We start from the raw sequence: 26,109 nt of genomic DNA on the forward strand, positions 1-26,109 counted from the left end.
AAATAGAATCTAAGATTTCCAGTGTTGGCTTATTTCTCCCATGTTCTTCCCACAATCTGGGCCCCAAGTACCTTACAGACTGCCTGATTCCTTATTCTCCATCTCAGTTGCTGAGATCCCCTTGCCATGGTTGCTTTCAGTTTACAACTGAGAGATATGTAATCGATCACATTCCTCCCCATTTGCAATGTGTTTCTTTTGCACTAAAATGAGTGGAGTAGAATAATGTAACGACAGTGTAATTTATGTAGTTTATGTAATTTGCATAATTCATTACATAAGGTATGTAAATTGTGTAATTTTGTCACAGAGGACAGTGAGGTGCATAAAGTAGTTTTTGGCAGAAGCCGAACTGAAGCAAAACGGAAACAGTGCTGCATGCGGCTAATACAGGGCGGAAAGGAAAGCAGTGCCTTCAAACATCCCTAATTGTGCAGATCCCTTCTGCAGCAGCAGCACTTTGACCTATAATCTAAGAACCCAGTTTAGGCTGTCACAAGAGTCTTGCTCAAATGACCATGTGCAATTAGGGACCCTGAATTGAGTCTCCAACCGCACAGAGACCCTACATGCTTAGAATCATAGAATTGCAGAGTTGGAAAGAGCCACAAGGATCATCTAATCCAACTTCCTACAATGCAGGAATCTCTCACACAATGTGGGGCATGATCCACAACCCTGGGATCAAGAGTCTCATGTTCTACCAACTGAGCTATCCAGCTAATAATAATAATAATAATAATAATAATAATAATAATAATTTATTATTTATACCCCGCCCATCTGGCTGGGTTTCCCCAGCCACTCTGGACGGCTTCCAAAAGAATATTAAAATACTGTAATACATCAAACATTAAAAGCTTCCCTAAACAGGGCTGCCTTCAGATGTCTTCTAAAAGTCTGGTAGTTGTTGTTCTGTTTGACATCTGGTGGGAGGGCATTCCACAGGGAGGGCGCCACTACCGAGAAGGCCCTCTGCCTGGTTCCCTGTAACTTGGCTTCTCGCAGTGAGGGAACTGCCAGAAGGCCCTCGGTGCTGGACCTCAGTGTCCGGGTAGAACGATGGGGGTGGAGACGCTCCTTCAGGTATACTGGACCGAGGCCATTTAGGGCTTTAAAGGTCAGCACCAACACTTTGAATTGTGCTCGGAAACGTACTGGGAGCCAATGTAGGTCTTTCAAGACCGGTGTTATATGATCTCGGCGGCCGCTCCCAGTTACCAGTCTGGCTGCTGCGTTCTGGATTAGTTGTAGTTTCCGGGTCACCTTCAAAGGTAGCCCCACATAGAGCGCATTGCAGTAGTCCAAGCGGGAGATAACCAGAGCATGCACCACTCTGGCGAGGCAGTCCGCAGGCAGTTAGGGTCTCAGCCTGCATACCAGATGGAGCTGGTACACAGCTGCCCTGGACACGGATTTAACCTGTGCCTCCATGGACAGCTGTGAGTCCAAAATGACTCCCAGGCTGCGCACCTGGTCCTTCAGGGACACAGTTACCCCATTCAGGAGCATGGAATCCTCCACACCTGCCCGCCTCCTGTCCCCCAGAAACAGTACTTCTGTCTTGTCAGGATTCAATCTCAATCTGTTAGCCGCCATCCATCCTATATTCATACGTTTCTGCATGTGCATGTTCTGTTAGGAACATGGAAGCTGCCTTACACTGAGTCAAAGCCATAGCTCAGTACTCTCTACACTGGCTGGCAGCGGCGCTCCAGGATTTCAGACAGTGGTGTCTCCCAGCCCTACCTGGAAATGCCAGGGATTGAACCTGGGACCTTTTGCGTGCAAAGTAGATGCCAAACCACGATGCTTTCCTAACACCTTTTTACCTTCTGATGAATGCACAGGAATCTTGAATGCGGTCAGCAGCCATGAACGCACTCAGTGCATTTTCACAGAGTGAACAATAACTAAAACCCAGCAACCTTATCATATTATTAGTGAACATAGTGTGGGTTTTCAGTCTCATGATGGAGGGAGGTTGTTCGAAAAGCTGATTTGCATGCTGATCAGTTTACACTAACACTGGCCAAGGATCAGGGGCAGGAGAGGAAGGCAGAAACAAAATCCCATATCCTTCCTTTGCAAAATAAGATGCACAAACCGTCTCTTGGATTCCGGTCCTTGGCTAGCTGCGGCATGCTCTGGTCCAGGCCGCCTCTGTTGCCTGCCTGCAGCTTCATCTGCATTAGCCAGCCTCATCCTCCAGGCCTTCTGCTTGCTATCGGAGAATCCAGCATCTGATTTGCATAAGCGGCGTGACCTTTCTCTCACCGCCATCTGATTTGCCTGCAGTATTATAGGAGGATTCTTGCTTTATTGCACCCAAATCCTAAGACATTTCATTTCTCCTGCCATCAGCAATCTCTCAGGAAATGGCCAACGGGTTGCTGTGTACCAAAGCTGCAGGAGAAAGAAGGTGGATGTGAGATGTGGGGGTGGGAGTGGGAGTGGGGGACCACGGATTTTTAAAGCACTGCATGATGGCACTGTTTGTGCAGTGGCGATTTCAAATCCCTTCCCTGTGTTTCTCACAGAATATTTCCTTCCCACCCCCTTCTTGTGTAATCTTGATCAACACAACAAGCACACATTTTCTCTCCCCCAAATGCCATGTGGACACAGCAGAACAATTAAGTCCACAGCTTGACCTTGTCTCCTGGAATCTCGGCCAGCAGCCGATGCTAATTAGAACCGCAAAAGGGCTGACCTCCCCCCTCCTCTGACTTGGATGGAATTAATTCCTGTCTAGCCCATTAATATGCAAGTCTGTCAAGAGAAGGGTTGTGTTTTTTCTTCCCCTGGTTCTGGTAGAGCGTTTTGCATTTGGATGCTCCTCTGCTCCCCGCCTCCGCTTTTTGTAGGCTTGTTCCCTCCTTGGAGGAAGAATGGAATGCAGCAAGCCATGAAAGTGAGGATGGAGAAACAAGCCAGCATAAGACCAAAAGAACAGCTCCACCTACACTGTTTGAGCCAGTATGCCTTTCAGTACCAGTTGCTGGAAATTGCGGTGGGTGAGGAGAGTGCTGTCGCCCTCCAATTGTGCTTGCAGACATCTGGTTGGCCTCTGAATGGAGTGCTGGACTAGATGGTCCCTTGGCTTGATCCAGCAGTGCTCTTCTTATGTTCGTATGGGCAGGTGTGGCTCACACTCCTCAGTATTTGCCCCCCTACTAAGTTCCTCTTCCTGTAGGCTTGAATATGCATCCACTTGTCATCTCACTTAATCCTCCTAAAACCACCTTCCTATTTCAGTGCTCCGTTTCCTCATTACCAAAGGCTTGGGGGGGGGGGTTGGCAACAGATTAATATTCTCTATAAATATTATAAAATGTTGCATGTCCCATTAAAAGTCTATTAAAATTCAATTAAAGTCCAGTTAAATAGCTATAAGCATGATGCTAGTCCATTGCCTGAACTCCACCATGCTAAAACCCAGCCCAGGTAAAAACATTCCTCCTGGCTTTGGAGGAATCAGGACAGAGTCAAAATGGCAGCAGGTTGGAATGGATAGCATGTGATTTGTGTAGTTCTTGTCAGTCCCTGTTTAGGGGAAGGGCCATAGCTCAGTGGTAGAGCATCTGCCTTGCATGCAGAATGCCCCGGGTTCAATCCCTTGCATCACCGGATAGTCCTGGAAGAGGCTCTCTGTAACCCTTGCCAGTTGCTGCCAGTCTGTGTAGACAATACTGAGCTAGATGGACTAACTCAGTACAAGGCTGCTTTTTTATTATTATTATTATTATTATTATTATTATTATTATTAATTTGTATCCCACACTCCCCGTCCGAGGCCGGGCTCAGAGCGGCTAACATCATAAAAACAACACAATAAGCATAAAAACAGACATCAATTAATTAAAATACATCTTAAAATTAATTCAGACAAGTTAAAATCTGGGCTGGTGGCAATTATCAGGGTGGAAGTGAGAGTAGTTAATAATTGCCAAGACCAACTGTTTCCACTGATCATACAAGGACCTGTGAGCAGGTTGGGGCCTCCTTCTGGCTTGTTTTTATGTTCCTATTGTATGTGCTTTCCCCCAGTCCTTTCAGATAATAATGCCATGCCTGGTACATTGAGATCTATGCTGCATTTACAAGGATGCACAATGGGTGGGTCAATCCAAAAGGCACTGAATGGAATGGGTACTATCAAAAGAGAGTAAAATTCCATTGCATGGAAAGTCAGTCACTTCCAGATGGTTTAACCCTGAACTTCTCAAGAAAGCTCAGACTGGTTGGTTTTTCAGTGCCTTCAAATCATGCTCAAGCTCAGACTTTCCTGCTTATCCAGGGCAAGGCTAAACAGCCAGGAAGTACACAGTTGGGTATGTCCATAAGGTAGAGAAAGGGAATGTATTAAATGTGTGCAAGGGCAGTTGATCAAGATTTCCTGTGATTTCCAAGCTTCTTAAACAAAATTAATGGTTATTAGATAGGATATTGAGATGGAGCTTCCATGCTCAATGGCAGTATGCCTCTAAATACCAGGAGCTAGATGAGGACAGTAGCTGCCTTGGTGCCTTGCTTGTAGCTTCCCCCCAAACCATTGGTTGGTCACTGCTGGAAACAGAATTTTGGTCAAGAGCAGAGATGGTTAATATGTGGCCTTCCAGATGTTGTTGGACTCCAAGTTCCATGAACCCTAGCCAAGATGCTCAGGGGTCAAGGATAATGGGAGTTGGAGTCCATCAAGATCTGGAGGACTACCAGTTCCCCATTCCTGGTTTAAATGAACTGTTAGGCCAGCCTTTTCCAACCTGGTGCTCTCCAGATGTTTGGGACTCCAGCTCCCATCATCCCTTTCCATTGACCATGCTGGCTGGGACTGATGGGAGAGGGAGGCTGGTTTGCTTTAATCCATCCAGGATGTTCTTATGTTCTTATTGTGGTGCATATGCAGTGGCTCAGAAACAAACAAACAGGATGTGTTTTTTTAAAAAATAGCACAGTTTTAAATTGTTAAACCGTTATTTTAAAATTATAAATTGATTTTATTTGTTAAGTTGCTTTAAGAGTTCTTCTTTTGTACAAAGTGGCTGGCAACTTTAATAAATAAATTAACAACAACAATAGCAACAACCCTTCCTGGAACCTCATGGTGAAGGGCAAGTAAAAAAAAAAAAAATCAAAATTGCTGCTGCTGCTATTGTAATTTTGCACATGCCCAGAAACACTCACTTCTCCAGCCAAACTGCATGTGTCCACAGAGAAGCATGTCTGTCGCAATCAAACTTCTCAGAGGCAGGGGTAGCCAGTGTGAGCCTCTCCAGATGTTTCAATGCCCCCAGCCCCCCTTTGGGGATGATGGGAGTTGTAGTCCAAACCCTCTAGAGGGCAGCACAATGGCTGCTGTCTCCCTGGGGCCTTACCAAGCCCTGCAGGGTCTCACAGTCAGAGGCGGATTTACAGGAGTGCAATCAGTTTGGTCGCACTGGGCGCTGAGCCTCTGGAGCTGCACAGAGGATACTGCAACTATGATTTAGAAGCAGAAGAAGGCACTGCACAGGGCACCACTGAAATTTGAGACCCCAAGGTCCGCCACTGTCTGCTTAGCATGGGATGAGAATAGCTTTATGAAAGGCCCAGGCAGGTGAGCATTACTGCCTGCACTTGGGCACCTGTCTGGGCTGAATATATCTCAATTCCCAGAGCCCGATGTAGCTACCAGGAAGCCAAGTGAAAGATTCAGATCAAATCTGACAGCAGATTAATTCTGTGCCAAGCCGTGTTCCTGCTCCTCTCATAAAGCATTACAGGGAAGGCAAAGCTTTGGAATTCCAGCTCCCCAGCGAGCACACCTGGGCAACCTCTGGTATTTGGAAGTGTGAAGGGTTGGCTCTGGAGCACCACAGACACGGGTGCCCTCTTGATAGGCGTGAAAAAGCACCTTCAGTGCGGAGTGTTAATGAGCTTTTAAATATTCTATTTTATTCATATGCCTGGCCTGTCTGACTAGACAGGATTAAACGTGCCGACTGAAAGTGCACATTGGAATAAGGGACAAACATCCAAAATTAATGCAAGAGGGCAGGTCTGGCTCCAGAGGATGGTTTTGTGTGTGTGTGTGTGTGTGTGTGTGTGTGTTTGGTATGTTATTTTCTTAAATATATGCATTTTTTTTAAATGCACATGCATTTTTGTAAACATCACTTGGTTGGAGAAGGGCACCTCAAAATTTGGAGTGGTCCTGTGGTTTGGTTCATATATTGTTACAGAAACTGCTAATTAAGTAGGTTACAGGTAGACTTTGGAACTGCCAAGGGAGGTTTGTCTAACCACACCCCATTCCCCCCCCCCCAAAAAAAAAATCTGATGGCATTCCAAGATGTATTTGGCATGTTGAGCTCTCACTTTTAATCTCCTTGTCTTGGTAATTGAAATGTTTTATCCGTTCCCTCTTGTCTCTTTTACAGTTAGCTAGTTGTGTGCATGTGTATTTTATTGTTGGGTTTGACAGTGTTCTGTTCGTTAGCTGCCTTGGGCATTTATTTTAATGAAAATGCAAGGAAATAGGCTTTCAATCAATAGGTGCAGTTCCAAAGCCAAAGGCTCGTCCTGTTCCAAAACCTGCAACACGTTGCTGTAGATCGGTCATTTCTTCCCCAAAGTGGTAACTGTTGACTTTTGTTTTCTTCTGCAGACAGTGCTTCGTGACGGCAAGAGAGAGAGCATTATGAGCACACTCTTTGTCTCCCCATCCGACATTGAGAACGGCCAGACCATCGTCTGCCGAGCTACCAACAAGGCCATTCCCAATGGAAAGGAGACCTCTGTCACCATTGACATTCAACGTGAGTATCACAGAATTGTAAGTTGGAAGGGACCCAGAGAGTCATCTACTCCAACCCCCTGCAAGGCAGGAATCCTGGCCACAGCTATCCCTGGGTGGGCTTGAACCACCAACCTTCTGGTTAACAGCCAGCTGCACTGACCCATTGCGCCACCTGAGGGTAGGTTAACTCTTTGCAGTCATTCTTTGCCATTTTATCTGGAAGACCTTTTCCTGTTGGGACACATTCTGCAACCTGCACCTGCAACCTCATTTTACAGAATCTATTGCCTCGCCACTCTTAAAGCAACATAGAAGTAATCAATTTATTTATTTGATGGTGAAAAACAAGCCAAGACTAAGAACAACAAAATATATTGCTGCCTTGGGGTATGCTGTTGTACTGGTTGGAAAAAAATCCCTTCCTATAAGGAAGAGGTCACCTGGCACAGGGCTAGTGCTCAGCAGCCATTTCTGATATTTTACATCACTCTAAGTTTGTACTGAATTGTATTACCTTCCTGTGCACTCTGAGGCTTGTTGCGGGTGGGGGAGAGACTCCCCTTGGTGCCAATGGTAGCTTTTTTTCTGATGCTCCTTATTGTGTGGCAGAATAATTTTCATCTGGCTCAGAGCTGGGAATGGAAGGGGTAAACCTCACATCCACATGCACAGTAATCCTGATGACAATCACTGCCCTCTCCCTCTGCCATACCTATCATTAGAAAATTATTTCTAAGAGGTGGGTAGTCTAAATAGGCCAATTTGTGATTGCCTTGATGGAAAATAAAGACATTTTTCTGAAGTGGAGGCTGGCCCATTATGGTAAATGCAGTAGTGCCCCATGGACCTCCATCTGTTCTTATTCAGCCCCCTGCTGCCCTCTTACTTACATCCAGTCCAGGTGGTGGCACTGAGTGTCAGCTTCTTCCTCTTAAGTCCCAGTGATGTCCTTGCAGAACTCAGTAGGAAGGAGAAAGGGCTCTGTCTGCCATTGGATTTGTCTCCACACACTGTTGCGCTTCCTGTCTTCTGCCCCACTTGTGCTAATGGGAATCAGTTGCCCTGGATTTCTGTCTAGTGTGAGAGCTTTCCCTTATAAACATGAATGGCGTGCAGTAAAATACATGGGAATAAGTTTTCCATACCACTGTATCATGTAACACACAAGCCAAAGTCTCAATGTTACTGTGGACATCCATGGCCACACCAGAATGGAATATGTCAGTGAATGACTTATAAGAGTTATCAATGGAGCACATAGGACCTTGGGAAAAAAGATAAGTGGTTTATGTTTGTTTTAACTGAAGAAGTGAAGGTGTTGTATGTATAGAGATGACGTAAAGAAATTACCTTAGTGGCAACATTTGGAATGTATTTATTAATGAGGCAGTCTTCCACTGGTCAAGGCCAGAGAGATATGTTCACAGTAGTCATCGAAATGCAAGACAGTCATAGTCTCAATGATTTAGCTCTCTGAATGAGTAGCAGTTATTGCCAGATGAATTGACAAGATTCAGAAGCAGCCGGAAAATGAAGGTCTGGAAAGAGACGTGAAGGGCAAAGGTGAAGATGTGATGCTGAGTTTACAAATCTTGATGGCGTTGTTGTCTGTTGTGATTGAAGTGAGGAAAACTTATGGAGGGGGTTTAAGAGTGTTATTTGGCTAGAATGAGCTTAAATTGCTGACAGGATGTCGCCTGTCAACTGTTCAGAGAGAAAAAAGCACAATAGCTTCTTAGCGTTGTTAGTAGGAAACCAGTCCGGAACAAGAGAAGCAAAGCTGGGGATTATGTGTGGGGAAGTCCTGGATGTATTATTGAATGTAAAGGTGTGAATGAGAAGGTGGGAAGGAATTTTAAAAAGATGATCAAGGGCATTTCCAGTGGTGGTGATCTGTGGAAGGCAATTGAATTGTGAGAAAATATCTAAGCTATTTCTTAGATCCTGGTTTAAATCTCTGTTGTAGGCATATAAGGCTCAAACAATGAACACAAGAACATTTGGAACATAGGAAGCTCTCATATACAGAGTCAGACCATGAAATAATAGAATTGTAGAGTTGGAAGGTATCCCAAAGGTCATCTAGTCCAATCCCCTGCAGTGCAGGAGAATCCATTTAACTCGGTTAAATGCCTGGAGGCAGTGGCTCTCCAGGATTTCAGGCAGCGATCATCCAATGGCCTTCAACCATTGTACTGCAACCCTTTCATATTTATTATTAATTTTTGACATTTATATATTTTCCAATTAGCCATGTCCTCCGGGTAGTCTCACAAATTTAAAACTGGTAAAATAAAATAAAAATTACAATGAAACCTAAAAAAAAAAACACCAAAAAGATACCCCCAAAAAACACTATGGCAGCACAAATGTCAAGATAAAGCCAAAATGAAACCATCACAAAAGTGCATAAGATAAACACAAATGATAAAAAATCAGCACTAAAACTCACACAACATTAAAACTAACAAAATAGTTATAAGAATTATAATGAACTATACCTTTGTTATTTTTAAAAAAGGTCATTACATTACATTGATGCCAAGTAACCCTCTCTGGGGAGAACATTCTGCAACTGGGAGGCCACTACAATAAAAACCTCTTTCTGTAATCTCCACCTACTTTGCCTCATTAGGCAGGAGAATCTGGACAGGGGCCTCCAGTGAAGATCTCAGGGTCTCGACAGGTTATATTAAGGAAGGGACTAAAATCCCACAATTGCAACCAAGAGGCTGGGGCTCTTCAGCCTGCCCCTAGAATTCAATATCCTAAGAAATAGCAAACCACTGCTTTTGTATTTCCATATTAACAGGAGGTATGTACAGCTCCTCCAAACAAACAGATGTTTGCTGCTGATATATATTTTGGTCCTCAATTTGCCACATGGTGAAGATATTGTCAGAAAGCAGCCATTCTCTTGTTGCTATGTCCTCCACGGTCTTGTTAAGCTTTCCAGCACATTGTGCTGAATGCATTTTTAATCAATCCAGACTGGCTCCAATAGCAGCTACATTTGTGCAAAGTCTACTGATTCATTCGTTAAAGCCTTTCTTTCTTAAGGAAATTCCCTAAGATATACATCTGCCTTCCTTCCATCTTTTTTTTTTTTTTTGTATTTGCTGTCAAATTGGGCCTGACCTTCCCCTCCTCTCCGTCCCCTCCCCCAGCCCATCATCAGCCACATTCGTAAATTCCTGCATCTGTATTTGCCATCAATTTGCAATTGCGGGGCATTCAATATTAGCATGCCAGCTGCTTTCTTGGTTCCAATTAAAAACAGGCTGAGCAAACTCGAGTGCAGCAGAAAATTCACCACTTAAAACTTCCAACCATTTCACTGCAAGATTAACAGGCTCTCAGGTTGTTCTTTAGCATGTCCTGACAGAACTGGCAAGATGAAATGAGATAATGGTATGGGTTATTTCGCAGCCAGCAAACAGTTACAACAGCTTCAAACGCAGGGAGAAAACAACAACACAGAACTTGAGGCATCATTATGGCGTGCTGTACAGTATAAGGCCAGCAACGTGAGCTGAATCCCCAAAGGCAGCAGAAACCAATTCAGAAAGGGGAGATTCAATAAAAGACCAATTTTTACTCCAAACCATTAGGTAGACCACGCTGCGAAAGAAATAATAATATCCTATCCAGCTATTAAAAGAATTTTGCTTTTAATGGTCTCTAATGGGCTTATCAGTTTAGCAGCAGTGGCTGGTTGATGGAGAGGGGTATAATAATAAAGGGATGAATTCTTCACTCTGCAGCAGCAAGAGGTTTGAGATAGCAGACGTCAACCCCTAGGTGGGAGCTTTGTGGTTTCCTTCAGCACCATGGACAGGGATGAACTAATTGTCTTTTTCTTGGTCTCTGCTCACATTTGTGGTGGGTACGATAGAGCGCCTTGAAAATAGGTAAGGGCTGCTAATGGGCTTGCAACCGGGATCCACTTGCATGGAGTTGCTGTTTGTGAGAACTTATGGCTCCATGTTGGGGTGGGGGAGGCTGCGCATATGTCCGCTGCAGTTTGTGCAACTTTGGCAACCTCGAAGTTTCAAGGTCCCCACTTGCAATCCCCTCTGTTCCCCACCTCTAATTGGAAGTGGCATGTGAGTCTCTGCTGACAGGCCTGACCTGGCAACTGCCCTCCCATTGTGAAAGGAGAGCAGGCCTCAGAGGGAATATGAATAAAAAGTAGCATTTCACACACTGCTGTTGGCTTTGGTGGGACTAGCTGAGAAGCAGAACTGCCCAGGCCAAAAGCACTGTGTTAAAAATAAAAATTTAACCCTCACGTGCTGCTTCTGAGCCAGCAGTGCATCCCTGAATATAGAATGGAAAGTTTCCTTTCTGGAGCAAATTTCAATTTTGAAGTGAAAGCAGCATTAGGGTGGGGGGGTGGCGGTAGGGGGAAGGAGTCACTTTAGAATCCACTTTAGGTCTTTAGCAGCAGCCCAGTTTGGTCCAGTTCTTCAAATTGTCCTCTCACTTTGGTTAAGATCCAAAGCAGAGTCCTGCTTCAGAGTAGCTGAAAACATCATGTTTCCCCGTTGACCATATTGTGGAAATGACACTTGACTGAGATTTATTTATTTGTTTATTCGTTCATTCAATTAACGTCTCCCTTCTCAAACTGATTTCACAATGCATTATATATACATGAATTTCATATATAAATAAAGTTGCATAGCCGGTACAAACACTGACTAGGATAATAAATCGGGTGACGGACAACTCCACTTGGAAGACTTGTTGAAAGAGGAAAGTCTTCAGCAGGTGCCAAAAGCATGAGAGAGGCAGGGCCAGTTCAAACTTCACATAAGCTAGTAGTTGTGCCTGTATGTGCAATATCTATAATGAAGTGAAAACATTTTTCAGCCCAGCCTCACAAGCAACTTTCCAGGGGTCACATGCTAAGGACGGTCATTGCCAGAGGCAAAAAATGGGCAACTATTCTCATCCTCTCCATCCCATCTTCTGCCTGCTTGGCAATTTCTCTTTTATGGAGAGCCTGAGAGAAAGCGTACCAACTTTCGCCTGATTGTCCTTTTCAAAGAGAAAGCAAAGCTTTGGGAACAGCCTGCTTCACAACGCCACACCCACACCATACATTCAAAGCACATTTAAAGCATATGTGGCTTGCCCCAAAGAATCCTGGAAAATGTCATTTATCTCCCGCAGAGCCGCAGTTACCAGCACCTTTAGCAAACTACTGTTTTAAGGATTGTTGTGAGGAAGTCACCTGCTTTCAATGTATGGAGTGGATGTGAACTCAGAGCACCTCCCAGAAGACCCATTTTGTTTCAGACAGCAGCCAGAAAGCTACCAAAGCACATGGTTCAGTATTTTGGCTTTGCCTAAAGCAGATGCATATCTTTAAGCGGCACAGCTGGATGAGAAGCAGTGCCACATTTAAAAAAAAAAATGGGCAAAGTCTCTTCCTAAGCCCAAAGCAGCCCACTAGATGCCAGGCACTTCTGATCTGGCAAGGGACTCTCTCCTGACATGAAAGGGGATGGTTCCTCAGAAACATTGCCCATGACATTAGGGCCATGAAGCTCTCTAATTCTTAAGCAGCTTGGTCCAACTGGCTGATGCTTAAGAAGTTGGCCTTTGCTGTTTGGGCCAAGTGAGGAAGCTGCAGTGTGCATGTTCCAGCTTCCACTGTTTGCACAACATCAAACCTTGGTGGTCTCTGCTTTTAAGATTAAAGGTGTAAGAAATGAATTCGTTTTGTGAATCAATTGCTCCATAAATAACTTAGCAGAGATAAGGTTTCTGCTGCTTAAAAGCCAATCAGAAATATCTGCACCCGGCAACAAGGGTCCCTCACTTTAGGATCCCTCTAGTTAGATAAATTCAGCGAAACCTAACGTTTTTATGATAAGGAAAAAAATCCTGGTTAAGATGAACCATTGGTGCTCAAGCAGAAGGTAGTGAGAATCAGCCCTAATTTGTCACTAAACTGCAGAGTCAATCCAGCTTTCCACCCCACACCCCTAAAAAGAGATCTGGGGTTTGTAAAAAAAAGAGAGACTAAGCAACTCCAGTTGGAACATCTGTTCAAAGTGATTTCCGTTCCACCAACCACATCAAAGCAGGCCTCCTGTGAGTTATGTGCCGAACATCACAAGTGGGATTAAAATCATGTTTAATAGTTTGATATGCCATAAACTATTTATACTGCCAGAACCCAGTGGCTGTATGGAAATTCACATCCTGCGTGCCAGGAAGGAGCAGAGCGAGGTTACTCGTGACTCTTCAGCCAGCATTCACAGCTTTCTCCTGCTACGCTAACACTCCTGAGTTTGCATTAGCAACTTTGGCTTGTTTCCAAAAAGGGGGGGGGGGAGGATGTTCAAGGCCTGTTGGTGAGTTGGAGATGTGCCTGAAGCTGTTGGGGGAGGCTTGAGGTGGAAATGGGAGTTCAAGAAGGCGAACCAGTTTTTGCAAGAATATGTATCAGGTAACTTTCAAAATCCTGCCATTTGCTGGATTTTTAGCCATCAGGGCCACTGCAAGACCACTCCTGTCTCGCAGAGGATTCATTAGGCAGCTAGTAGACCTGCTTTCAACCTCTGCCCTAGGCTTGATGGACACTTTTTCGGCTTTGTGGGACTAAGATAGCAGTTCAGAGAGGTAGTCTTTCCGTTCAGAGATTATAAATACAGTGATATCTCAGGTTAAGAACTTAATTCATTCCAGAGGTCCTTTCTTAATCTCAAACAGTTCTTAATCTGAGGTACCACTTTAGCTAATGCAGCTTCCCGCTGCCACCGCACCACCACTGCGCAATTTCTGTTCTCATCCTGAAGCAAAGTTCTTAAACCGAAGTACTGTTTCTGGGTTAGCAGAGTCTGTAACCTGAATCGTCTGTAACCTGAAGCATCTGTAATCCGAGGTACGGCTAACAGTAGCAAGATGAAACAAGCTTGAATAAAACCATTTAACATACATCCAAAATCAGAACAAAATGCAAAAGGAACAGCCAAGAGCAGAAGTTTTAAAATGGCAGCAGTAGCACATGGTTTCATCTACCCCAGTCAGAGGAGCAGGCCACAAAATACCGTATTTTTTGCACCATAACACTCACTTTTTTCCTCCTAGAAAGTAAGGGGAAATGTCTGTGCATGTTATGGACGGAATGCCTATGGGTTGCGGGGGGGGGGGATCTGCTGCAGTCGTGAGCAGAGGATCCATGGTTCCCCTTCCTTCCCTCCTCCGTGGCTCGCTTTGAAACAGCAAAGCGGGAGAAGAGCCGCTGAGTGGGGAGGAGAGAGGGACAGAGAGCCTGCTTCTTTAAAGGAGCAAAGCGGGAGAGGAGAGAGCTGCTTACACAAGTGTAAGCGGCTCCTGTCCGGTTGGTTCCTTTAAAGCAAGCAGGCTCTCTGTCCCTCTCTCCTCCCCACTCAGCTAGCTAAATAGCAGCAGAGTTTTTCAGCTCGCTAAGCCGGGGATGAGCAGGGAGGAGGGAGAAAAGCAGAGCCTGCTTGCTTTAAAGGAGCAAAGCGGGAGAGGAGAGGAGCCTTCTCCCCTTATACCCCTCTTCTTCATTATTAGCAGCATCCTTCTCCACCCACCCCACGCATGCTCCTTGTCCCTTGAGTGCTTTTCCTTCCCTCCCCACTTAAAACGTGGTTACAAAGGATCCTCAGGATTTTTGCATTGGGCTACTCCAAACTCACTGTCAGATCACATGTCTGTGGCCACAGCATGAACCACAAAAATCATACATCCACTGTTTCATTTAGAATATTTTTTTCTTGTTTTCCTCCTCTAAAAACTACGTGTGTGTTATGGTTGGGTGCGTGTTATAGAGCGAAAAATAGGGTAAATGCTTGTGTCCTATGAGCCCAAAGAACTCATCCAGTGTGGGGTGGATATATCAGCTCTGTCCATTGCAGAGGAAATCAGATTGGCTGTGGTAATGCGTATTTTACGCATTACCACCCCGCCTGGGGCGGGGCCTGAAGCCTCAAAAGGACTGCTCTGCTGCCCAGGAGGACTCCCCTGCGTGAGTGTCTGAGGGCCCTGCTCCTTCCTGCCACTTACCACCTGGCCCAGGGCGGGGCCTGACAGGCCTCACAAGGACTGCTCCTGCCACTTACTATCTGGCCCAGGGTGGGGCCTCACAAGGACGGTTGTTTTTTTTGTTTTTTTTTATAAAGATTTTTATTAATTTCCAATTTTTTATCACAAACAAAAAAACAACATAAAAACAAACAAACAAAAAACTCATATTTTCTTAACCTTATTTTCATAACCCTCTTTTCCCGGACTTCCCCATACCTTTCCCTTTTTGCATCCTTAATTTAGTACCATTATTCAGCAACCTTTCTTGCCCAATTAAATATAAATTCATCCTCTTTTTCTATTCCACCCTAAAATTTAAACCCAATTATCGCTGCAATTCTACGTCTTCTTTTCCCTCAGCATTTTAACACTCCTCAGTTTTATAATAATTCTTAAGATACATCTTAAATTTCTTCCAATCTTCTTCCACAGTCTCTTTCTCTTGGTCGTGGATTCTGCCAGTCATTTCTGCCAGTCCCATAAAGTCAATCACTTTCGCCTGCCATTCCTCCAGCGTGGGTAACTCTTGTGTCTTCCAATACTTTGCTAGAAGAATCCTTGCTGCCGTAGTAGCGTACAGAAAGAAATTCTTATCCTTCTTCGGCACCAGCTGGCCGACCATACCCAAGAGAAATGCCTCTGGTTTCTTGTTAAAGGTGCACTTAAGCACTTTCTTAATTTCATTATAAATCATTTCCCAGAAGGCTTTAATCTTTGGGCAGGTCCACCAAAGATGGAAGAAGGTACCTTCAGTCTCTTTGCATTTCCAACATTTGTTATTGGGCAGATGATAAACCTTCGCAAGCTTGACTGGGGTCATGTACCACCTATAAATCATTTTCATAATGTTTTCTCGTAAGGCATTACATGCCGTAAATTTAATGCCTGTGGTCCATAACTGCTCCCAGTCAGCAAACATAATGTCATGACCTATGTCCTGTGCCCATTTAACCATAGCTAACTTCACTGTCTCATCTATTGTATTCCACTTCAACAGCAAGTTATACATTCTTGATAAATTCTTAGTATTGGGTTCTAACAGTTCTGTTTCTAGTTTCGATTTCTCCACCTGGAAACCAATTTTCCTGTCTTGTTTATAGGCCTCCATTATTTGAAAATAATGGAGCCAATCCCGTACCTTGGACTTTATTTTCTCATAGCTTTGTAGTTTAAGTTCACCACCTTCTTGTTCTAAAATTTCAGAATATTTCGGCCAATTAGTTCTCATATTGAGTTTCTTTACCTCCTTGGCCTCCATTGGTGAAAGCCACCTGGGAGTTTTGTTTTCCAATAAATCTTTGTACCGTATCCAAACATTATATAGTGCTTTCCTGACAATGTGATTTTTAAAACCCTTATACACTTTAACCTTGTCATACCAGATATACGCATGCCAACCAAAATTATTATCAAATCCTTTCAAATCTAGAATGTCTGGATTTTCAAGAAGTAGCCAATCTTTTAACCAGCAGAAAGCTGCCGATTCATAGTAAAGTCTTAGGTCCGGCAGGGCAAACCCCCCTCTTTCTTTAGAATCAGTAAGTATCTTAAACTTAATTCTGGGCTTTTTGCCCTGCCAGACAAATTTAGATATGTCTTTCTGCCACTTCTTGAAACAGTCCAGTTTATCAACAATTTGTAATGTCTGAAACAAAAATAACATTCTAGGCAATACATTCATTTTGATCACTGCAATTCGACCTAACAAGGAAAGCTTCAGGTTTGACCATATTTCTAAATCTTTCTTTATCTCAGTCCAGCACTTGTCATAGTTGTCCTTAAATAAGTTTACATTCTTAGATGTCATGTTAATCCCCAGGTATTTTACACTCTTTGCCACCACTAACCCAGTTTCCTCTTGGAATCTATCCCTTTCAACATTTGTTAAATTTTTTTCCAGTACCTTGGTTTTTTGTTTATTCAACTTAAATCCTGCGACCTGGCCAAATACTTGAATTAATTCCAAAGCTCTTTTGGTACTAGTGTCTGGCTCTTGCAAAGTCAGTACTAGGTCATCTGCAAAAGCCTTTAATTTGTAATGTCTGGCTCCAACCTGAATCCCTTTTACCAGCTGGTCCCCCCTAATCATATTTAACAGGACCTCCAGGACCGATATAAAAAGTAATGGTGATATTGGGCACCCCTGACGTGTCCCTTTTTCTATAGGTAATTCATCCATAACCACATTATTTACAATTAGCTTCGCCTTTTGCTCAGAATAAATTGCACTTATACCATTTTCAAACCTTTGGCCTACCCCCATCCCGTGGAGATTCTTTTTCATAAATTTCCAAGATATATTGTCAAAGGCTTTCTCCGCGTCCACAAAAATTAAAACTGCCTTCGTATTAATGTTCACTGTCAACATTTCTATAATGTCAATTATATTCCTTACATTAGTAGACATATGCCTGCCCGGGAGAAAGCCTGCCTGATCTTTCTGAATCTCCTCCACCAACACCTTCTATAATCTTTTTGCCAAAATGTCTGCAAAAATTTTGTAATCCACATTAAGTAGTGATATAGGGCGGTAGTTCTTGATCTGTTTTTTATCAACCTCAGTCTTTGGTATAAGTGTGATGAAGGCTTCTTTCCACGTCTCAGGTGCCCTTTTCCCCTCTAATATCTCGTTACAAACCTCCTTAAGTGGCTGGATTATCCAATCTTTCAAGGCTTTGTAATATCTGGAGGTTAGTCCATCTGGCCCTGGAGATTTCCCCAGTTGCATGTTTTGAATGGCACCCTCAATTTCTTGTTCAATTATTTTCTCATTTAAAAGCGCCATACTTTGTTGCGAAATTTTTTGTAATCCATATTTCTTAAGAAATTCTTCAATGTCTCTTTCGTTTTCCGGCCCTTGTGCATACAATCTTCTGAAATAACTCTGAAAACAGTTGCTGATCTCATTTGGTTTCGAAATGTTCTTTCCATCTACCTCCAAACTTGTGACTGTATTCAATTTCAGTCTCTTCTTCAATTGCCATGACAGGAGTTTCCCACATTTATCTGCCGATTCAAATGTCTTTTGTCTCATTCGTTTAATTTTCCATTCAATCTCCTGGTTCATCAATTCCATATATTGCTTCTGATACAGTTTGATTTGTCTCAAGATCTCATGTGACTTTGGGTTGGATCTCAATTTCTTTTCACTGTCTTTTATCTTTTCCAAAATTTTATCTTTCTTCTCCTGTTGTTTCCTCCTTTTCAAAGAGTTCTGCTGTATCAAGAAACCCCTCATCACGGCCTTGCTTGCGTCCCAGATCACTCGTTTCTCCACTTCTGTCCTTAGATTTATCTCAAAATAGTCCTTCAAAATCTTTTGGGCCTTTTGGTACACCTCTGGATCTTTAAATAGGGTGTCATTCATTCTCCATCTGAAGGAGCCAGCTGTTGTTATTTTCATTTCCATCTTTACTGCATTATGGTCGGAGCATGTCTTTGGGCAGATTTCCACTTTCTTTATCTTAGGAGCCATCCCACTAGTAATCCATATTTGGTCTATTCTTGTCCAGGTCATCTGTGATTCTGAAAAGAATGTTCCCTCCCTCTCGAGGGGGTTTCTTGTTCTCCAAATGTCGATCAGGTCCAAGTTGTCAGTCATTTCAAAGAAAGTCTTAGGTAGTCTCCCGTCCTTGGAGATCACCTGTCTTTGTGCTTTGTCCATATTTGTAGAGACGACCCCATTCATATCGCCTAATAGGATCACGGTTGTTGCCACTGATGCTGCTACTGCCCAGGAGGACCCAGAGGGGTGCAGAGTTCTTTTTAACATGTTTTAGAAAAAATTCCTTTCCCTTTAGATTTTTTATATATGGGGGTGGGATGGATGTTGGGTGGGCTTGGGATTTGTTAGATTTTGATGAATTTGTAATTTTTGCAGTTTTTATTTGTATTGTTTTATTGTGTTCTGGATTGTTTTTGTTTTTTGTTTTTATTGTTTGAAGGTTTTATTGTGTTAGGCTGCGAAAGAATAACATTAATTGCCATCAATGGAGGCTACTATGAGGCTTGGGATTGCTACCGTGGAGGGGCGAGGGAGGTATGGCGGTGGGGGCAGATGTTATGGGCGAAGGGGATCGAGATATGGATATGCTCGTTCCAATCTGCGCCTCATCCCGAGGGACAAGGGTAGGGTGAGCAAGGATTACTTCTGTCACTGGTGTTGTGCAATGCCAGGTCTATAGGCAATAAAACCGCCACCCTGCGAGATTTCTTTATCTCGCAGGGGGTCGACCTGGCTTGTGTGACGGAGACCTGGGTGTGCGAAGGGGCAACAGTTACCTTACGAGAGATGGCGCCCCCGGGTTTCTCCGTCCTCCACCAGTCCCGGACTGTGGGCCGGGGGGGAGGGGTGGCATTATTAATCCGGGAAGATTGTCCTTTCAGGACTCTACCATCGCCATCGATCCCCGGCATTGAATGTGTTGGCCTAGTGTGGGGCTCCGAGGAGAGCTTGGCTGTCTGGCTGGTGTACCGGCCACCTAGCACACCAGCAGCCACCCTGTCAGGCCTATTGGAGGCGGTGGCTGGCTGGGCCTTGGAGTTCCCTAACCTATTGGTATTGGGGGACTTCAACATCCATGCTGATGCCACTCCCTCCTCACAGGCTCAGGACCTGGTGTCTTCCATGGCGGCACTAGGGCTCTCCCAGTTTGTTTCGGGCCCCACACATCAAGCAGGCCACACGCTGGATTTGATCCTTGGTGCAGGTATAGATGTGATCATGTCTCCTTCGATGAAGGTGCCATGGTCTGATCACTACGCTCTGAAAGCCAGGATTGACTTTCCACCCCCACCCTGCTTAGGTGGCGAGCTGATTTGGGCTCGTCCGCAGAGGCTGATGGACCCTGATAGATTCCGCCAAGCCTTGCGGGACCTTGCTCCCCCTGGTGACTCATTGACTGAGCTTGTTGAGGGCTGGAATGCCCAGCTCCTGGCAGCCATCGATGAGATCGCACCTAAGCGCCCTCTGCGACCCCGCAGAAACCGGGCTCCCTGGTTTACCGAGGAGCTCCGGAAAATGAAGCGGGACCTCAGACAGCTAGAGGGAGTATGGCGGGGTGCCCGTGACGGAGCCCCAAGAACATCTTATAGGGCTTTTATGAAAACCTACAAGATGGCAGTGAAGGCCGCTAAGAAGTCCTACTTCTCGGCCTCCATTGCATCCGCTAGCTCTCGCCCAGCGCAATTATTTAGTATAATCAGGTCTTTAACGTCCCTTGAGGGACAGCCAAATTTAAGTAACAATTTGACACACAGCTGTGAGGCATTTGCGAGCTTTTTTGCGGAGAAGGTCTTGTTGCTCCGCCATGACCTCCCTGCCAATTTGGATACAATAAAGGAACTGGAGGCCCCTCGACTGTCCTCGGGTCCAGTATTGGACCACTTCGACTGGATATCCCCAGCCGATGTGGACAGACTCCTCCGAGCTGGAAAGCCCACCACCTGTCCTCTCGACCCGTGCCCGTCTTGGCTGATTAGAGCGTGTCCAGACGAGGTGCGGGCCCTCCTGGGGGATATCATCAATTTGTCCCTTGGCACGGGGACATTCCCAGGGGAAATGAAGGAGGCAGTGGTGCGCCCGCTCTTAAAGAAAACATCATTAGATTCTTTAGATCTATCCAATTACCACCCAGTTTTGAATCTTCCGTTCCTGGGTAAGGTGATTGAGAGAGCGGTTGCTGAACAGCTTGGTGGGTTTCTGGATGAAACATTGGCTCTGGATCCATTCCAGTCCGGCTTCCGCACTGGTCATGGGACCGAGACGGCTCTGGTTGCCCTAACAGATGATCTTCGTAGACAGCTGGATCAAGGCGGGTCGGGGCTGCTGATTCTTTTAGATCTATCAGCAGCTTTCGACATGGTCGATCACGAACTTCTGGACCACCGCCTTGCCGACGTGGGGATCCAGGGCACAGTCCTTCAATGGCTGCGCTCGTTTCTCTCTGGTCGGGGACAGAGGGTGGCGCTTGGGGGGAATTGTCATCGCGCCACTCCTTGGTGTGTGGAGTACCTCAGGGTGCGATACTCTCCCCGATGCTTTTCAACATCTTTATGCGCCCCCTCGCCCAGCTTGTATGGAGTTTTGGGCTGGGTTGCCATCAGTATGCCGATGACACCCAACTCTATCTGTTGATGGATGGCCATCCTGACTCGGCCCCAGACACACTGACCAGATGTTTGGAAGCTGTGGCTGGATGGTTATGTGGGAGCCGGTTGAAGCTAAATCCTTCGAAGACAGAGGTCCTGTGGCTGGGACGGGACGATATGGGATTGGGGGGGCAACTCCCATCTCTTGCGGGGGTGCAATTAGTGCTAGCACCATCCGTTAAGAGTTTGGGTGTAATCTTCGACACCTCTCTTTCCATGGAGGCGCAGATTGCAGCTATAACAAAGGCGGCATTTTTCCATCTCCGCCAAGCTAAGCAGTTGGCTCTCGCCCTGACCTAGCCACTGTGATCCACGCAACGGTCACCTCCAGACTGGATTATTGTAACTCGCTCTACGTGGAGCTGCCCTTGAGACTGAACCAGAAACTCCAGCGGTTGCAGAATGCTGCAGCGAGACTCCTTACGGGGTCTTTGCTGCGAGATCACATTCACCCGGTGCTATACCAGCTGCACTGGCTCCCGGTGGAGTACAGGATCAGGTTTAAAGTGCTGGTTTAAACCTTTAAAGCCCTATACGGCCTAGGACCCTCGTACCTACGGGACCGCCTCTCCTGGTATGCCCCACAGAGAATCTTACGGTCTTCAAATAAAAACATCTTGAAGGTCCCAGGCCACAGAGAAGTTAGGCTGGCCTCAACTAGAGCCAGGGCTTTTTCGGCTGTGGCTCCGATCTGGTGGAACACTCTGTCACAAGAGACCAGGGTCCTGTGGGACTTGACATCTTTCCGCAGGGCCTGCAAGACAGAGTTGTTCCACCAGGCCTTTGGCCAGGGCACAGCCTGACTCCCTCCCTCGGCAATCTTCACAGAGCTCTGGCCCAATGGCTGCCAGTGGCTTGAATTAATTAATTTTATAATGAATGATTTTAGAGTGTTGTTTATGCTGTACTTTTGTACTGTTTTATTGTTGTTAGCCGCCCTGAGCCCAGCATCAGCTGGGGAGGGCGGGATATAAATAAAATTTATTATTATTTATTATTATTATTATTACAGTGCAGTCCAATCCAAGATCTGCTAGTATGAGGAAGCTTGGAATACAGGGATATTGGGCTAAACTGAAGGCTTTCATCCCTGCTCAGCTGGGACTTAGCCAGCTCAGCCAAAGCCAGCTGAACTAACACTGGGGTAAGTCCCCCAAAGGGGAGTGGTGAGTGTGGTTGGGGCATGATGAGGTAGTAGGGGAGACTTGCCCACATTCCAATCTCCATTCAATTCTGTCATGTGACCCTCTGCCAGGTTCAGGCTATCTCAGCCAGCTCCTGAACAGACTCTGGAATAGGGGCAAATTACACCTGAATAATTTCCCCATGGCATAAATTATGCTGGCATCCTGTAGTTTTGATTGCTCCGCCAGTCACATTAAGACTGGATTATAATAATAATAATAATAATAATTTATTATTTATACCCCGCCCATCTGGCTGGGCCTCCCCAGCCACTCTGGGCGGCTTCCATAGAAAGCAAAAATACAATAAAATATCACACGTTAAAAACTTCCCTGAACAGGGCTGCCTTAAGATGTCTTCTGAATGTCAGGTAGTTGTTAATCGCTTTGACATCTGCTGGAAGGGCGTTCCACAGGGCGGGCGCCACTACCGAGAAGGCCCTCTGCCTGGTTCCCTGTAGCTTTACTTCTCGCAGTGAGGGAACCGCCAGAAGGCCCTCGGCGCTAGACCTCAGCGTCCGGGCAGAATGATGGGGGTGGAGACGCTCCTTCAGGTATACGGGACCGAGGCCGTTTAGGGCTTTAAAGGTCAGCACCAACACTTTGAATTGTGCTCGGAAACGTACTGGGAGCCAATGTAGGTCTTTCAAGACCGGTGTTACATGGTCTCGGCGGCCGCTCCCAGTCACCAGTCTAGCTGCCGCATTCTGGATTAGTTGTAGTTTCCGAGTCACCTTCAAAGGTAGCCCCACGTAGAGTGCATTGCAGTAGTCCAAGCGGGAGATAACCAGAGCATGCACCACTCTGGCGAGACAGTCCACAGGCAGATAGGGTCTCAGCCTACGTACCAGATGGAGCTGGTAAACAGCTGCCCTGGACACAGATTTGATCTGTGCCTCCATGGACAGCTGTGAGTCCAAAATGACTCCCAGGCTGCGCACCTGGTCCTTCAGGGGCACAGTTACCCCATTCAGGACCAGGGAATTCTCCACACCTGCCCGCCTCCTGTCCCCCAAAAACTGCACTTCTGTCTTGTCAGGATTCAACCTCAATCTGTTAGCCGCCATCCATCCTCCAACCGCCTCCAGACACTCACACAGGACCTCCACCGCCTTCACTGGTTCTGATTTAAAGGAGAGGTAGAGCTGGGTATCATCCGCATACTGATGAACACCCAGCCCAAACCCCCTGATGATCTCTCCCAGCGGCTGCATGTAAATGTTGAAAAGCATGGGGGAGAGGACAGAACCCTGAGGCACCCCACAAGTGAGAGCCCAGGGGTCTGAACACTCATCCCCCACCACCACTTTCTGAACACGGCCCAGGAGGAAGGAGCGGAACCACTGTATGACAGTGCCCCTAGCTCCCAGCCCCTCAAGACGGTCCAGAAGGATGTTATGGTCGATGGTATCAAACGCCGCTGAGAGATCCAGCAGAACTAGGAAACAGCTCTCACCTTTGTCCCTAGCCCGCCGAAGATCATCAACCAGTGCGACCAAGGCAGTTTCAGTCCCATGATGAGGCCTGAATCCCGACTGGAAGGGATCCAAATGGTCCGCTTCTTCCAGGCGTGCCTGGAGTTGTTCAGCCACCGCTCGCGGAAATGTGCTCTATGTGGGGTTATCTTTGAAACTTCAGATGGTCTAGAACAGGGTTTCCCAAACTTGGGTCTCCAGCAGCTTTTGGACCACAATTCCCATCATCCCTGACCACTGTTCCTGCTAGCTAGGGATGCTGGGAGTTGTAGTCCAAAAACAGCTCCAAGCTTGGAAAACCCTGGTCTAGAATGCAAGAGCAAGGATGTTCGTGAGGGTGGGCTGATTGCCACTTCATTTGCAGGCAAAGTCCAATGTGTGGATGACCTTTAAAGCCCTAAATGACTTGGGTCCAGGAAATTATAGGGACCACCTCCTTGCATACCAACTTCCACCCAGTTCAGAGGGAAAAGGCCTGTCCCTGTGTCCCACCTAAAGTTTCCATGCATGGTTGGTGGTGACAAGAGACAGTGCCTTCTCAGTGGCTATACTGTAGAACAACTTGCCTCCTCTTGGGTTGTCTTCTGCCAACTAATGAAGACATTATTTCAACAGACTTTGGCCATGACACACAGATTATGATTTTATTTCAAAATTGCATTTTAGCCACTGCGCCTGACTCAGTTATACTTTGTACTGGTAGCACTGCTTTTTAATGAGTCTGCGCCAGATTCAAATAAGTGGTTGCAGAAGCAGAAGCTAGCACAATGAGTCCTGCTAACCCAATGGCACTTTACTCTTCCCCCCACGTGACTCTCACCTCCTTCCCAAATCTGCGCTAGAGGGTTTGGAGAACCCACAGAACAGGGCATGGGGGAGGAGAAAGAAAGGCATTTTGTCAGGTCAGCAGAAATACTTGCACTTACAGATCACTTTAGGGCACAGTTGAATTCCACCAGTTGTTATTTTACTCACTGTAATCTCCCTTGAGTAATGCATATGCATTAGAAGGGCAGGGTTTTATTTTATTTTTAAGTCTATAACATACATACATCAAAAGAGGAGGTTGTCTACTGGATCTCTGCATGATTCATGAATGTAGCCTTGCATTCTTCCAATCAGCCCTGAAGTTGGGTGCAATTTTTTTCTGCATATCTGAATCTGAAGGTGCTTAGATAATCCAATCACTCTTTGCACAAAGTCACAGGAGTCACCCATTCTTACAGAAGGCTGTCTTCCCCCAATCAAGAGACATGTTCAGAACCGTGACTCACGCAGAACCACTAAGGCTACAATCTTAGACACACTTACCTGGGAGTAAGTCCTATTGGATACAATGGTACTTAATTCTGCGTTTACATATATGGGATTGCACTGTAAGGGTAAATAGCTTTTTCACCTTCTTAAAACAGTTGGAGGAATGAATCATAGTTTCCAAGGAAAAAAAGTGTTTCTCAGTACTAGGACTTTGGAAGACAATTGTTCGTGGCTTATAACATTCGGCCATTCAGGTTGTGCATTCTTCACAAGCTAAGAAAATGAGCCAAGGAGACTTGGTAATTCAAATGAATTACAAAAAGCCAGGCATGAATTATCAGTTGCAACCGAGTGGAATTACATTATGTTGAACGATCACTTATGTAAATGTTACTTTATTTCTGGTGGGGAATCTTTGGCATGCCATTACCAGATCATTAGAAATCATGATTCTATTTGCAAAGGAAAGTTCAAAGGCTTTCATTCATTCTTATTGTTAATTTACTTTTTTAAAAAAAAATAAACAACTTTCAGAGTAAGAGGGTGCTTGCTCTCATTCAGTATACAAAGAGGATTCGCCTGTACATCCTAACCACAGCTACTAAACTATCAAACAATGGGGAAGCTACTAAAGAGAAATGTGATTCATATTTAACAAAGGAAGGTGATTAGCTGTTGTTGTCTAACAATGGGGAAGTGTCAGGATGCCTGCAAATGAATTAGGAGTGTGCTATATATCTCAGGGATGTTATGGGAGCACAGCTCATTTATATTCCAACCTGTGTCTGCCTTTATTGTTGTTTGGATTGCGCATTTTAAAATGAGATTAGGCTAAATTGAAAATACCTATAATTTCTCATCATAATTTCCCAGCCAAAAGGCAGGTGGCTGCACTCCCAACAAAGAAGGAATCTTGGTAAAGTACCAGCCGCTTTGATGAAGTTGTAGCCAACAAAGGATGGCCTATCACAAGCCACACTGCCTGCAACCATCCAGTTATTTATTCTCTCCCTCCTATCTAGCTTCCTTTTGGAGCTTCGCTACTGCCGCCATTGCCAGCTGAAGCTTCCTTCCTCCATGTAAAAACATGGGTTTCCACACTGAGCTCTAGAGACCCTTGTGGTTCTTTAAAGAGGATATCAATCATTGTGCATGAGCTTCTATGAAAGACTGACTGACAGGCTTCTAAGAG

The 26,109-nt window shown here is 45.3% G+C and overlaps 1 protein-coding gene across 3 annotated transcripts in view; it reads left to right on the forward strand.

Moving 5' to 3' along the window:
- Positions 1 to 26,109, forward strand: part of KIRREL3 (kirre like nephrin family adhesion molecule 3) — a 761,094-nt gene that overhangs the window by 570,761 nt on the left and 164,224 nt on the right. For all 3 annotated transcript variants that reach the window (XM_079955017.1, XM_079955019.1, XM_079955018.1), the window contains one exon: positions 6,650 to 6,800. In XM_079955017.1, coding sequence (XP_079811143.1) covers positions 6,650 to 6,800 — 151 coding nt within the window. The remainder of the gene's footprint in view (positions 1 to 6,649; positions 6,801 to 26,109) is intronic.

The sequence above is a fragment of the Podarcis cretensis genome, assembly GCF_951804945.1.
Source record: "Podarcis cretensis genome assembly, chromosome: 15".
Taxonomy (NCBI): Eukaryota; Metazoa; Chordata; class Lepidosauria; order Squamata; family Lacertidae; genus Podarcis; species Podarcis cretensis.